At 33.4% G+C, this 15,428-nt stretch overlaps 1 protein-coding gene across 10 annotated transcripts in view; it reads right to left on the bottom strand.

The window, feature by feature from the left end:
• Positions 1-15,428, bottom strand: part of ENAH (ENAH actin regulator) — a 144,170-nt gene that overhangs the window by 28,031 nt on the left and 100,711 nt on the right. For 6 of the 10 annotated variants that reach the window (XM_079106659.1, XM_079106661.1, XM_079106657.1 and 3 more), the window contains exon 4: positions 6,635-6,719. In XM_079106659.1, coding sequence (XP_078962785.1) covers positions 6,635-6,719 — 85 coding nt within the window. Of the gene's footprint in view, positions 1-6,634; positions 6,720-11,444; positions 11,502-15,428 lie in introns of all 10 variants that reach the window. The other 4 variants (XM_079106656.1, XM_079106660.1, XM_079106663.1 and 1 more) reach the window with 1 other exon arrangement.

Here is a 15,428-nt window from a genome sequence, read left to right as displayed (position 1 = left end):
TCTCTACTGTGATATGCCCAAGTGATGGGTCATTTTATGTTTTTCCACACCTGCTGGGCTGGGCACTTGGTCAGCCTTTTCAATTTGTCAATACCTACTTATTTACATCTTATCTTTAGCAAGCTACAAAATAAGAGTTGAGTAAATGCCACAGAGAATTTATGGGTCCTTAAAGCCTCATCTATCTGGATCTTTACCAAAAAAGTCTGCAGACTTCTAACATAGATAATCAAGTCATTGAGTTCTGGTAAGTTTTCTTAAATTATTTATTTGGAGATTAACCTCCTCACATTTGTGTTCTCTCACTTCCACCCCAGAACTCATTATTTGGAACACCTACTGATATTCTTTCTTTCTTTCTCAAAACTTTAAAAAACTTAAAGCCTCCTTAAAAAAAAATGTCAAAAACTTTACACTTTAAAAAAGTTCCAGTTATACTATTTTATTCTGATTCTTTTAAAATAAACTACCGGGCTGGGGTTGTAGCACAGTGGAACAGCACTTGCCTAGCATGTATGAGGCACTGGGTTTGATTCTCAGCACCACATATAAATAAATGAATAAAAAATAAAGGTCTATCAATATCTAAAAAAAGTTTTAAAAAATACCAATTTTTGTTTCACAAATGAAATATATTCTTAATCCTCTGAAGGTATAATAATACATTTTTGAGTTTTCATCTACTTCCTGCATCTATTTCATCCAATGTCAATCCAGTTTTGGTCTGTCTTCATGGCATAGAAGTTGTCCTCAAGGGTTTAATGATTCTAGACTGTCCATTTGTGTTCAGAATTAGCACTAAAGCTCATCAGAACACCTTATGTAAATTATTTACTTGAGTGTCAACATCTCATCTTTTCTCTTTGGCCAAAGGTGGTTTGCCCAAACAAGAATCTTAGTTTCTTGCCTTGGCTCTAAGGTCTGGGTGCCTCTATCTAGGAGTTAAGCAAGGGAAAGAGAACTTTCACTTAATCTCTCTTTTCAGCTGGTACCTCATCCCACATCCTCATAGCTGTGCCTCGCATTCCTTGGTCTAGATCAGGGCTTGGCAAACTTTTTCTGTAAGGGGCCAGATTGGTATCTCTGTAGCTTTTATTTATTTATCTTCCTTTCAGTTCTAGCACAATCAAACCCAAAAGGCCCTGCGCATGCTAGGCAAGCACTTTATCACTGAGCTATATCACCAATTCATCCTTTTTTAAATTTTATTGTGTTTTTTTTTTAAACCAGCCTTTTCTTAATATAGTTTTTTCTAAAGTAAAATAAAAAAGCCATGTTTAACTCTCAGCTATATAAAACAGGCTACAAGGCCAATTTGCCAGGAAGCTGTAGTGTGCCAACCCATGGTCTAGTCTGCTATGCTTTCTAACATAGTAGTCACATGACTGAGCACTTGTAACATACCCAGTTTGAACTAAGGTGTGCTTTACATACAAAAATCTGCACCCATTTTTGAAGATCTAGTACAAAAAAGGATAATGTAAAATCTCTAAAATTTTGTACCGATGAGCTATTAAGATGATAATGTTTGATGTATACAGTTAAGCGTATTATTAAAATTAATTTTACTTGTTTCTTTTGCATTTTTAAAAATGTAGTCCCTGGAAAATTTTAAATCACATGTGCTTTGCATTATTTTTCCAATGAACAGCACTGAATGAGAGGGTCTTTAGTTCAACCATATGAGAATAAGTCTGCAATCTTCTGTTTGTTCTGTGGTGGAGGAAATCTGGGTATCTACACACTTCTTATGAAGATTTTTAGCTAATCATCCTGCTTTTACCACTATCAGGTGGCTTGCTTATCAACAGGCACCACAGTAGCTTACTCATTCCCCTCCCTGGCCTAGCTAGTTTTAAAGATTTGTTGACTTACTAAGTTAATTATCACTAATATTTTTTTTACATTATTTCAGAAGAAAATATAAAACTGTGTGTTACTTAAGTTGTAGGAATTTTCAAAAGAATGATATCAGTGTGTGTTTGGAGAAGAGTCTACAGAAAAGGACAACACAGAATGGATGAGTAGGGCATAGCAGAAGAGGCAAATTCTATACTCACAGTACACAAGGCAAATTAAGTATGGTGTATAGAGAGAGTGTCATAAGAAATTAAAGAGGTACACAGAGCAGGACCCTAATGGTCAGGCCAAAAAAAAAAAAAAAAAAAAAAAAAATCAACTCTGGATATAGCATAGGAATGCTAAACAGGGAGGCAACAAGACAAAGTGTTCAGACACTTATTTAGGCTGGCAGAATGAGCAATCAATCTTATCCTCTCTCCTCCAAAACTATACTTAAATTCTAGAATCATAAAAAATGTGTATAAATATAACCAATGAAGTAAAAAACTGAGAAGGACTGCCATTAGTACAGTAAATTTATCATAAATTTGTAGGAGACAGAAGTAAGAATGAGTTATGTCTAGACTTCCTTCCTAGTCTCCTACAGACTAGTTCACCTATTCAGCATCTCTATTTGGATGCCCAATAAATATCTCACCTAACATCTTCAACATTCATCCCTGACATACTCCAACAAAACCTGCTCTACTCACAATCTTTCCTATCTCAGTTAATGCTAACTCCACTTAGCCTAAAAGTGTCAACCCCTTTCCTTCTCTTATTATCCATCAATCAATACAATCCACCAGGACAGATAAAAGTGTGCATTTTCTCACCTCTACTACCAGATGGAAGCCATCACTATTTCCTTGCCTAGTTGACTTCAACAGTCTCTTGTTGAACTACTGAAACAACCAACTGCCCCCAATTGTCTGATTCTGTTAAAATATTGTCATTCTTATGCTCAAATCTGCCCAGTCATTCTTCATTTCTTTTGGAATAAAAGCTAAATTCTTTATAATACCCTGCAATGTCCTGCATGATCTATATGCCCTCCACCCGCCACCCCACATCTTCATCTCCTACTGCTCCCCTCTTCCATTTGTGGTCTCTCTGCTCCAGGCTCTGTGGTTTTCTTTTCTCCCGTGTACACACAAGCACAATCCTGCCCTCAGGCCAAAGCACTAACTACTCCCTCTTATAACCCAACTATCAATACAATCCACTTACACAGTATCTGCTTGGCTAATTCCTTCCTTTCTTTCATCTCACTAAGATCTATCCTGGCCAATCTTTTAAAAATTACCACCAGAACTTCCCCTTGCCTCTGTATAACATATAATCTATTTTCCCCCATAGCATTTATCATCTCCTACTCTTCTATGTCATGTTTATTATCTGATTTGGTTAAGGTTTTCTGCCCTCCCCTCATCCTTCAATATATCCTAAGCACTCAGAACAACAGTACTGGCTACCCTCACCCCCAAGCCCTAGCTTGGATAGAACAGTATTACCACAGAAGACTATCCTCTAAAGGAATGGAACAAGCAGCCTCAGATAAACTAGGCTTTTGGGGAACTAAAGATAGTTCAGCATTTGTGGGACCCTGAGGCCTGGTTGCTCTCCTTGACATCCTCAAGAACAGCTTGTCAAGTCTACTTGCTCTGCCCACTTTCACAGACCTCTCAGTCACAGAAGAATGCTACCAAGTAGAGTCTGACTTCCTTAATACAACAGGAAACCCATGCCAAGTATTGCTATCATTTACCCTAATTCTCTTTAGAAATAAACAGACCACTAAGGATATCCAGATACTTGAGTACAACTAAACACAGTGTTTTACGAGGAAGATGACTCAAGCAAAGAAAGAGAAAAAAGAGTCACTGAAGGTACAGCCATAAATTTAGTACACAATGTCATGAACAAGGAACAAGCACAAATAAGAAAAAGACCATGAAGATCAAAATTTTAATAAGAGATAAGACTGTGCTATTCAATTAGGTCCCCATGAGTCCCATGTATCTACAGAACACTTGCAATGTGTTTAGCCTAAACAGAAATGTGCTTTAAGTGTAAAATATTGAATTTTGATGAATCAGCATAAAAAATAGAATATAAAATATCTAAATAATTTTATACTTATTTCACATTGACATGGTAATATTTCTGATATAGTGGATTTCACTTGTATTTTTTACTTTTATTAGTATGGCTACTAGGGGGAATAAAAGTGATTTCATATATGGTTCTACTGAATACTGCTGGTCCAGAATACAAGGTTAAGAAAACTGCCAAGAATATAAAACAAAAACAGATAGGAAATGAGAAATGGTAAGTATCCTAAGAAGATAATCCAAAAGGTCTAGCATTTGACCAGTAGAACAAAATAAAAAGAACAAGAAAAAATAACCAAGAAACAAAAGCAAGAAAGAAATGATGAAAGCAATACATTTTTTTAAATTCTTAAGAGTTGTAGATGAGTCCTCAACTCCACCAAGTATTGAGTTAAACGATGGAACTATGGTCCAGCCCCTAGAACTTAGGGGATATGTGAAAACTCAAGAGTCCAATGACTAACAAGAAAGGGGGAGACAATGATCATTTACATACATAAAGACAAAGATTTACTGTCAGTTATAAAAACACTACGATAGCATAAACCTTGACAATAATCTAAAAAAATGATATGGCTGTAAAAATCAGATGATGAAATAGGGAGAGAAGAAGGATTAAGAAACCATGTGGAATGATTGCTCCTCTTACAGAGTAATTAGGAGATAGCATCTAAAGTTAAAACACAGGTTTCTTCTTGAGTAATTTGTATTTATTTATTTATTTGAGGATGCTGAGGATTAAACCCAGGGCTTCCCACGTGCTAGGCAAGTGTTCTACCAGTGAGTTACATTTCCATTCACAGGTTCTACGGGGGGAAAAAATGACAGAATGAAAAATAATAACTGCCAATATTTGCCAAAGGAAGTAAAGAATCCCTCATTTTTCAAAATGAAGAGTTAATTGCTACTATCAATATATTTGATCATTCAAAAAGCATAAACATACTATTTAGTGTTTTGAAGTTACCAGCAGTACTAAGAAGCAGAATTGGTTAGAAGAACTTAATTCTGGAGATCAGAATGAGGGGAAGAGTACATTTATTGAGTACCTTCTTCACTCTATTTTATGCCCCTCTGAACTGTATGAGGTTATCTATGCCATGTGTAAGAGTCTAAGAAAAATTAATCTGGCAGTACCAAGTAGGAAGAACTGAATGTTAAAGAAAAAAAAAAAACTAGTAAACTAAAGCAATACTTAAGAGAATACTTAAGAGATTGGTGAGAGGAATGTTAAGAATAAATCCATCTTAAGGGTTTTAAGGTACAAGTTCAATAAACATAGTGAGCAATGATGATTATAGTGTTTCTAAGTTGAAATTATGAAAGAAATATTAAAGAGCAGAAGAAATTTACATTAAAGATGAAATCATAACAGTTCAAACTGAGGTATCAATAGGCCATCCAAATGGATGAGCTCTTTAAGAGGAATTGTCACTGAGGATCCACTGTTAGAACTTAGGGGATATCTGACTCTGAAATGGCACACAAGTTTTTGTATGTAATTATATAGCTACCTGAAGGATTAAGGACTAGATGGGGACAGTAGTGGTCCATTGCTTTCACTAAATTCTCTGAAGGGTCCATGATACTACTCTTTAAAAATATGAGTCTGTATCTTGAACAAATGATGACAGCTACAGCAGAGAAGTCAGGGTTAAAAGGAAACTATAGTATCCAACTGCTATGGTTTGGATATGGTTTAAATATACCCGCCCCCCATAACTCCCACCAAGGTTCATGTGTTGGAGGCATGGTCTCCAGGGTAGTGGTGCTAGATGGTATATACCATTAAGAGGCAGGGCCTAATGGGAGGTCCTTAGGTCAATTGGAGGTGTGTCCTCAGAAGGGATGAGAGGACTGCAGTCAATCTCTCTGGCTTGCTGTCTGGCCCTGTGATCTATTCCTAACATACATGCTCCCAACATGTGACAAAGCCAGGTCCCCTTACTAGAGCTAAGTGGAGCTCAGTGCCATGTCTTTAATAAAAAATATCAGAATATCTTAAAATTTTTCATTTCATTTAAAAATGGGGCCCTACTTTGCCTAGCTCAATTTTAATTGAATTTCATAAAACAGTTCTGTTACAAAGTAACTTTATAATCAGATTTGTAGCAAATTCAGAAAAATTTACACCTAAATGAGGTAATTCTATAATTTCAAATGTATCTTTAGATTGCACTGAAATGATGAAGATAATGAAACCAAACTTGTTCAACCAGCATTTAGTCATAAACAGAATAATTTTATATTTTTCTACTAAAACCTTATAATATCTCAACAGCAATGCCTTATAGAACCAGTCAACACTATTTCAACTTTCCAGTGAAAGTGGCTGTGTGAAAGCAAACACTGATCACAGATTACTTTGTAACTATTATATAACTAAGACTTACTGAAGGGTAAAGACATTTTGTAGACTGCCAAATGTATTAAAAATATTTTCAACATACCATGGGTATGGTGTTTACAAAAAGGTAGTTATGAAAATTTAAAACATCTTTTGTGTTTGGCATGACAAATATTTGATCACTTATTAATGAGAATCCTCAAACTTACTAATATTAATAATAAAAGTTCTAACTTAACAGATATAAATCTACTTCCAACAATAGCATGCCTACAGTATGGTCTTCTGTAACAGAAAGGAAAAAATACAAACAATTAACTTGTAAATTTACCTTCTCTGAATTTCCAATTCTTCTTGGGATGGACCATTTTGAACTTGAGCAGGTAGTTGTGAATTTTGTCTAGGTAATGTTGGCCCTATAAAGGGAGGAAAACATTACAGATGAACATTATCTTCACATCTAGTTGGACAGAGGAGATAAAATCATGAGAATAACATAAAACCATCACATATTTACAAATGTATCTTCTTTTTTTCTAGCAAAATAAAATATAAGCTTTACATAACACACAGCAAATGAAAGACTGCAACATAATACTGTCATCATCTCCAGAAGGCTTACTTGAAACAAATGGAAAACATCAACAATAAGGGGAAAATAAACATTTACATATGAAGAGCTTGAGTAAAACAAGTGTTCAATGAGCATCTGAAGAGGCACCTAAGCTTGACATTTTCTAAGACAATGAGACATTCTCTTGGGGGTAATTATTCATGAAGTGGAGAAAGAGAACTTAAATGAAAAATCAGAATTAAAAAACTCACCTAAATAGAACACTGGAAATGAAAAACAGGAGAGAGAGAGCATGAGAACCTTATTACTAGACTGAAGTATGCTAATGCATTTATCAAATTTGCCCAATTAAAGCTGCCATTTTTGTTTAATGGCCTGGCATTTCCATTACTGGTGAAAACAAACATTTGCTAAACTTCCATATAATAAAGTAACCTACTTATCTAAATTTTTAAATGCAACACAGGTAATCTTAACAACTCTTCATTTGGGGTAAGAAGGAAAAAAATGAAACTTGCATTCACACCAACATGGTTCTGTCATGTGAAAATAATGACCATCCATTCCCATATATTATTTATAATGCAGATCCCTTCTTAGCTTCTTAGATAGAATATCACTGAATTATGGGACATCTTAATGTCACTGGATATAAAAATTAAACAAGATAAATGCTGGACTTAATACACAATGGCTAAGGTTAAATTAGAACACTCTTGAAATCTAGTTCATTAAACAAGACAGTCAAGAAATAGTTATCTTCTACTCTTGGAGAGTAATATATGATAAATGATACACATATTTCTGAATTCTAGTGTGCCACCAAATGCCCCTAGCACAGATTCTGAAAGACTTTTGTAAACCATTAGTGTAAAAAAATCAGTAAAAAATGCTTTTATTAGTAAATAAAAGCAAATTACTATAATTTATGAGCTAAGCGTATAACATATATTTTATATTTGTGGAGTAGACTTCAAAACTAGAGGTAAAGATCCATCAGGATGTAATACAGTTATGGTGTAACCTATGTACAGAAAACAGATTTAATTTGTTTTGAACTTACCTACCAACTTTTTTTTCCCCTCATCTCTTTACAAATATTTTTAGACTGATCATTTAATTTGCCCTCTAACAACTTAAATGACAACTGCCAGGATATGCTTAATTAGATTTCTTAAGAATCTGCTGTTTTGAGAACCAAATAAAGGAAATACAGAAATATATTAACTCCATGTGATCTGTAGCAACAAAAAAGCTTTTAAAAATCAATATTACCCTTGTGTCTGCATAAATGAAAATAATTATTGTTTAGTAAACAGACTAGAATGTGTTCCTTTGAAAATTAACATGATGATATATATTTTAAAAGACTGTCATATTAGGCCATATACTCATGTTTTATATTTTACAGATTACAGGGAAAAGATACTTCTGGCAAAAGGATGGGGACAAACAAGGAGCAAGGCTAAATTTGAGAAAGCATAAAATCTAGGCAGGGATGTACTTTACACATCCAAAGTTATACTTGCCCAAAACTACTAAATGCAAGCATGTGACATAGCCAACTTACAAGATGATTATGGTTTAACTACTTTTTAAAATAATGTTTTGAGTATTTAAGTGAGACTCTCAGGTTATATAAATAATGCAATAGTTTTATCTTAGCAGGTTAGATTTGTTTGGCAATTATAATAGTTTTGCTCACATCTAGAACAGGCACATCCTATCTCAACAGTAATATTAATGGATTAAGTTCACTAATTCAACCTCTAAATTAACTCAAATATAATAAAAAAATTCATGTCAAATTTCAACTCAATCCTATTGATTTTATTAAACAGATTTTAAAAAAATTAACACATCTTACATAACTCACAAAACTGAATGGGAAAAAAATCATCAACTTACAGAACCTGTTTTGAATATTTTTAAGGCTTTTTAAAAGCATACAAGGTAAAATGTTTAGAAAGGAAGTTTTCAAAATATGGGTACTATCTTGTGGTTCCTATCATTGATTAAAAAACAATTTACTACAGTTTATTCTTGGTCATAAGAAGGAAAGAAAAACTGCCCTGAAGTTTTTTAAATTGGTGAGAAATTTGATCCAACAACAACTCTTAAAATTCTTTGCTACGTGGTTCTTTGTGATAATGGGCCATTTGTCTTTCTGGACATTCTTAAATGGGGAAGAAAGAAGGAATCCCTCCCCTGGTATTTTCTCATGTTTATATTTTAATCTGGCTGATTTGTTTGTTTCTTATTCATTAAAATTGTCAAGGTGCAAAAACTAGCACATTGAAATTCATGTGCATTTAAAAATTAATGTAAACATACTATGTTAAATAAAAGTTCCAGGTAAATTATAAAATACAGGTAGGTAATTACATTTTTTTTCTTCTTGTCAAACATTCTAATGGATTATGAATCTGGTAAATAATACCAAAAGCACTGCACCCGGACTGTGAAACAACTAAGATTAGGCAAAGTTGTCAGCTGCGACCATATTTCTAGAATGTAACTATTACTATATATAGGTCATATTCCTAAATGGTTATCTGTGTTCTCATAAAATACAAAATAGGTACTTTCATAAACATCTTGGTGGGCAAATGACAGTATTTTACAAGCATGATGTAGCAGTTAACTGCTCTCTTTTAGGAAAACTAGAGAGAGAAGAAACAACCAAGGTTAAGGAACAAGTGGTCCTGCTTTGTTTCAACTACCAATCATGAACAGCAACAGCAGCTGTTCGAGGGTTCTCTCTCCCTGATTTATAACCACAGCCAAAGACAATGGCTGATCTTAATTTATGTCCAGGCTAGAAGAAGATATACATCTAAGTTTGCAAATTACTGTTTCTAATAAAGAAAATGTGGTAAAGTCACTGATACAGTATCCTATAAATGATGGAAATCTAATTAGAATCTCTCTGAAACAGGAGTGGCATTTCAGTCTTGCCTACAATACTGAGTTCTGGTTGAAGCCATTTCACTTACTGTCCCATTTTAATTTTCACAAATCTAGTTTCACACTTAGCCACAGACTATTTTAAAACACCAGACTAAAACATAAGTGGTCCTATTATACACAATACAATCAAATTTAAAATTAGTAAAGTGGTAACTATATTGTTTGTACACAGTTAAAGATAATAAGGAGGAAAATCTACTTTTTAACCATCATTTCATAAAGTTTTTTTTTAATCACCTTTATTAAGGCCAAATTAATATTTTCTCTGCAACTGGGTAAACTGCTATTCTGCATGTGGACCTCAAATTTTTAAGCAGAAAGTTAGGTTTTAAAAATGAGTCCGAGAGACTCTTAATAAAACAAGTATCAATAATCATTCATGGTTAGTTCAATGGCCTGGAAGAACCCTCAGGAGGAGATGAAATTTCAGAAATAAAGTTACTGAGTAAATGCTTAATCTGCTATGTTTAAGAAGGGTTTTATAAAAACCACACAAATGGGCTCACAGCTGTTAACTGTGTCACCTGAAGCAAATCTAAAATAACAACTTAGATTAAGAAGTACATTAGAATTCTTTTTAATTTATAATGTGCTTCTTTACCTAAACTAGTAAGTACATAAATTTTAAAATGATTCTCTTTAAAGAAACAATATCGGTAATACTGAGGAACTACATTAAAAATTCTGAGTCACATGGATAAAGTACATACATGTAGTTGAATTGTTAATACAATTTTTTTGCAGTATATCACTTTATAAGCTTTATTTCTCACAAAAAAAGATCTGGCTAGTCAAGGTATAGAAGAGTCAAAAAGGGGTGTGTGTGCATGCATGTGTGTATAAGTTCAAACAACTAAGTCACTTTTTGTAACCTGGGTTTTCAAAATAGTTTTAGAATCAAATGGGGATAAAAAGAATTTAAACAAGAACCTCTATATCTCTCTTGCATAAGGATAAGAAAAAATATATATACGTATCATATCTGATTTACTCTAATTTGGGATGGTTATATGACATACCTACATTGTCCATGCAAACAATAACGTGTACCCATGTATGTGAGTGTGAAAGAAAATATTAAGAGTAAATTCACTAAGCCACAGGTCTCAACTGCTGAATAAAGACTGTCACAGAAATAAACCTATTAAAGCAGTAAGTTTACATCTGCCTCTTACAACATTCACACCTAAAATTCAAGTTAAGCAAAAGCTTCTTTTGAATAAGGCACATTTACATACCTCAAATGATATTAAAATGAATATGTTTTCCTTAAAATCTAAGTTAAAAGTTTGCTCCCAAACAAAAGAGTAAAAAATAAAAGTGAACAAACAAAAGCCCCCTCTCGTTTGTGTTGGAAGAGGTAGACAAAAATAGTTCTAAAATCCTAATTCTAACTAAATCCTCACTAACAAGCCAACTAAAAAGCTGACCAAATCACCTACATGAACCACAACAAATATCACAACATAAAAACAGCTTTCTATAATATCCCAAATACCACAAACCAGACTATGGCCTAAAGAAACAAAATTTATGGAAAAGTGCAAGTAGTATGTACCACAGCTTGAAAAAGTAATGTAAACATAATGTTGCTTACCACAGAAAATACATCGCAAATTAGTGCTGTCCTGGGTAGCAGTAACCTTGCTCTGGGCTGCAACAGACACCTTGGTGTTAGAAGCTTCAAAGGACAACGGGGCCATCTGAAGAACTTCACATTAACTAAAAGGTGCTTTGAAATGTTCAAAATGTATTTATACATACGTCCTATCTAGATTCTCATCCTGGAAGCTCTGTAATTTAATAACAACGTATCCTCTTTAACATAAACTCTTAAAAATAATTTATATGTAATCTTATTTGTGGAAGACCCTAAAATAAGTCATAGATCAAATGATGTGCTTACAGTTTAATTATTTCCTGAGTTATACAATCAAAGAGGGCAATATGCATTTTAGAATTATGTTGTTTTCAAGTTAACAAATTACAGAAAGTCAACATCTATGACCATCAGAGTTAATTTCATAAAAACTATCCTCTCATTTAGGAGAACTGTATCTGGAAAAAAAATCTAGGGAAAATACTTAAGATTAATTTAAAATATTAACTCATTTCTACCAGTTGGAAAATGACCAATGGCATTATAAACAGCCTAATGCAATTAAATAGTTGTACATTCGCTAACATAAAATATCTTTCTTTGCTTTGCACTTTGGAAAAAAAAATCAACTATTCATTATTTACCAAGAACATTTTGCGGTTTCTGCTTTTTTCAATATGTATACGTACTTGACAAAAATGACTTATTAAAAATAAGTGGCTACATCAAATAGGCATTTAATTTAGGCCATTTTCATTAAAAATTCAGCTTAAATGTCAATGACGTAAATTCTTTTTAGGAGGAACAACTCAAAAAGGAGGTGATAGTTAATGAAAAGGGAAATAGTTTGTCTGAAATCAAGGTAATATTCAAAATTGGAATAAAAAAAAAAGTAAAATATACTTTCTTACTATTACATTAGTGATAAAGCCTAAAGAAATTCCTGTCAGCACAGGAAAGACTTTCTTTTTCCTTTGGTATTAATCAAGAAACTGTTAATGGGTTAATAATATATTGGCGTAAGAAAATCACATAAAGGCAATCACATAAAATGGTTTTAGACTTTCCTAAAGCTATTTTTTAAAAATAATACAACTCCTAAATTTAAAAAATTTCAGTAGGATCAGAACCAAACCAATTTGAAGAATGCACATCTGAAAATGTCTTAAAATCAAAGAAATTTTCATCGTTTTTTAGAAATAGACAACATAACCCAAATTAAATCTTGCTTTAAAAATATTACATACAGCAGGTATTTGCAAACACAAAATAAGATTGAAAAATGTCACCTTTACTAAGCACTTCCAACCGCCCAATTTATTAAAGTTGCATGCACAATATTTACAATAATGATATAAGATATAAAGACCAGACATATATATATGTAGAATGTCTATCAAGCTAATAACATCACATCAAAGGAGAAAAACATTCTAGAAACATTTCAATAAGTTTAGACAAACCGCATTTAAAAATCCTGTCTTACTAATGTTTATAAACAGCTACTTCCATAAAACTTTTATTAAATAAACATGCCTACTTCACAGATTTTACTCTTTAGTTCCTTTAATCCATATTTAAAGGAAAAAACACATAAGGACAATTTTTTAAAACTTACAAGAAAAACCTGAAAGAGTATCTCGTTTCTGACAGCAAAGAAATTGCCACATCCCATTACTAATCATTTTAGCAAAAAAGTCATCTGACAATTGCCAGAATGCAGGTACACCATTATTACTGCATAAGACAAAACATTTCTAACCAAGAACTTTCCATCTTTTTCACAATTTAACTATTAAGTAACATTCTTGCACTTGGTATCTTTAAGCATCTTCTTTCCACTGATTTTTACTTCAAACTAACAAGTAAAATATTGATCTCCATTCTGATAACGTTGCTTGAATTCTACTGCAGTTTGTATTTCCCGAAGATACTAAATTATTCATTCCATCATATGCATAAGGCTAACCACACTTCCTGCTTAATATTGATACCATTAACTCCTTCTTCACTCAGTCAGAGAAGGGTAAAATATGGGAAAAGATTCACTGTCCTGGTTGAATAAATTCAGTAATATGATTTCAGCACAGTTATAATTCATCTACCTTACATTTTACTAAACAAAGGACATTTCTCTTTAAATTAACCATATTATAGAGGCTTAGGGCTGACAGAAATTAGGATGAGCCACAAAAACAAACATAACTAAGATGGTTAAAAAAGTGTGTTAGTATTAGAAAAATGACAGGCTGTTTAGGCTTGATCAGTATTACTATATTTTATTACTGTATATAATTACTACAGTAGACCCAGAACATTCATACTTCTAACATCAGAGGTTTCTACTATTAGCAGTTAGTCACAAGGCAATCTGTAATGGGGATATTACCCATCTCAGCTTTTAATCTGCAGATTAAGTGAGATAAGGTTTGCTGAAGAACTGATTTGGATTTGATTTGCAGTCTCTGGAAAGCTGGCCTACTGAGTGAGTGAACCCGAAATCAGCACCCAAATTAGTGGTGTGCACACTTCTGACCATCATAAGGCTTCCAGCAACTTCCCTTATGACTGAAAAGGAGTAAAAGTAAAGGTGCTTGCATTTGTTCTAAGGTATCTGGAATAGAAGGGAGACAAACACCACAGTGCTATGGTTGCCTGCATCAAAACAAAAACAAAAAAAGCAGGTACCATATTCCAGGGCACTGTGCTGGAGACATGAGAATAATAAATACTAAATTTTATGCAAAACAAACAGCATTTTAAACAACCTGAATTTTGAAACATTTTTATAAGTATCATTTCAAATTTCTTTCAAAACATGTACACTTTTTATAAAAAAAAAAAAACACTTTCTCTACATCAAGAAATAGAGAATTGGGCATCACCCAGAACTTCTCTCATTTTTCCCCCTCAATCTTATGCAAAACTGAATACATGTTTGGGCTTTACCCCTCTCTTGTTTCGGTAATTGTCCCTCAACTTAGGGCTTCAAATGCATTTTATTTCCTTCTAAGCAAATATGTCAACGATGGCTAAACCATTGATAAATTGCTAGTAATTTATTATGATGCACAGACAATAAATAGTCTTTTGCTCTTCAGTTCACACTGTTTTGTAAAGCATTTATTTCTAGCTGTGGAATGAATGACTGCCTCCGGCTAAAGAAACTTTGAGACAAACAGAAATTGAGGAGCCTATAATATTGTAATATCCTAAAAGTTCTAAAAGGCAAGAGTAACCCATGTGCCCACATTAATTTCTCTGCTTCCTCAACCTAAGTACAGATCAAGACCTGTCCATCAAATCACCTTACCATGCCCCCTTGCCTTTTGTAGTATGTACTCAAAGAAAACACCACATTCTGAAAGAACAATATTTTAACAAACATGATTAGCTTCTTACTAGACAACGTTAACCCTCTAACCAGCACTCAAACTAGAAATACAAGACCCTCCTTGCCCCTTACTTTTTACTCCTACCATTTAACCAACTTCCAAATCCTGTCAATACAAATTCGTAATTTCTCTCTCCAAACTATCTCCATTGCTATCATTCTTGTTTCATGACCTCATGTTTAGTAGTGTTTAGTGCTAAGAAGTTTAAAATGCATTGGGGCAGGAAAGAAACTAGTAGCACTTCTATTTCTTTTCATTTCTTCTGTTTTTATTTTTTATTTTTGTTTTATATATGTCAACACCAAAATACACACGTATATACAAACAATAAACACACATTAGGATATGTACTCAGAAATTATGAAGACCAGCCTAGACAACGGCAACAGCATCTCCTAGTAAAGATATCTATTCAAATCTCAGTATCTGTCCCCTTTCCCACAGCAGCCAGTGACATTTTAATAACTAAACCAGATCACATCATCTCTCTCAGAAAAAGCTTTTTAACTGCTTCCCACTGCTCTTAATGTAAACACTAAAACTCAGTAATTCCTGTGCCTATCTCATCCCATTCACACTTAGTTGC

This window comes from Sciurus vulgaris, assembly GCF_902686455.1.
Source record: "Sciurus vulgaris genome assembly, chromosome: 12".
Classification (NCBI taxonomy): domain Eukaryota; kingdom Metazoa; phylum Chordata; class Mammalia; order Rodentia; family Sciuridae; genus Sciurus; species Sciurus vulgaris.
Note: the sequence above shows the minus strand (reverse complement) of the source record. Positions and strands in the feature narration are given on the sequence as shown.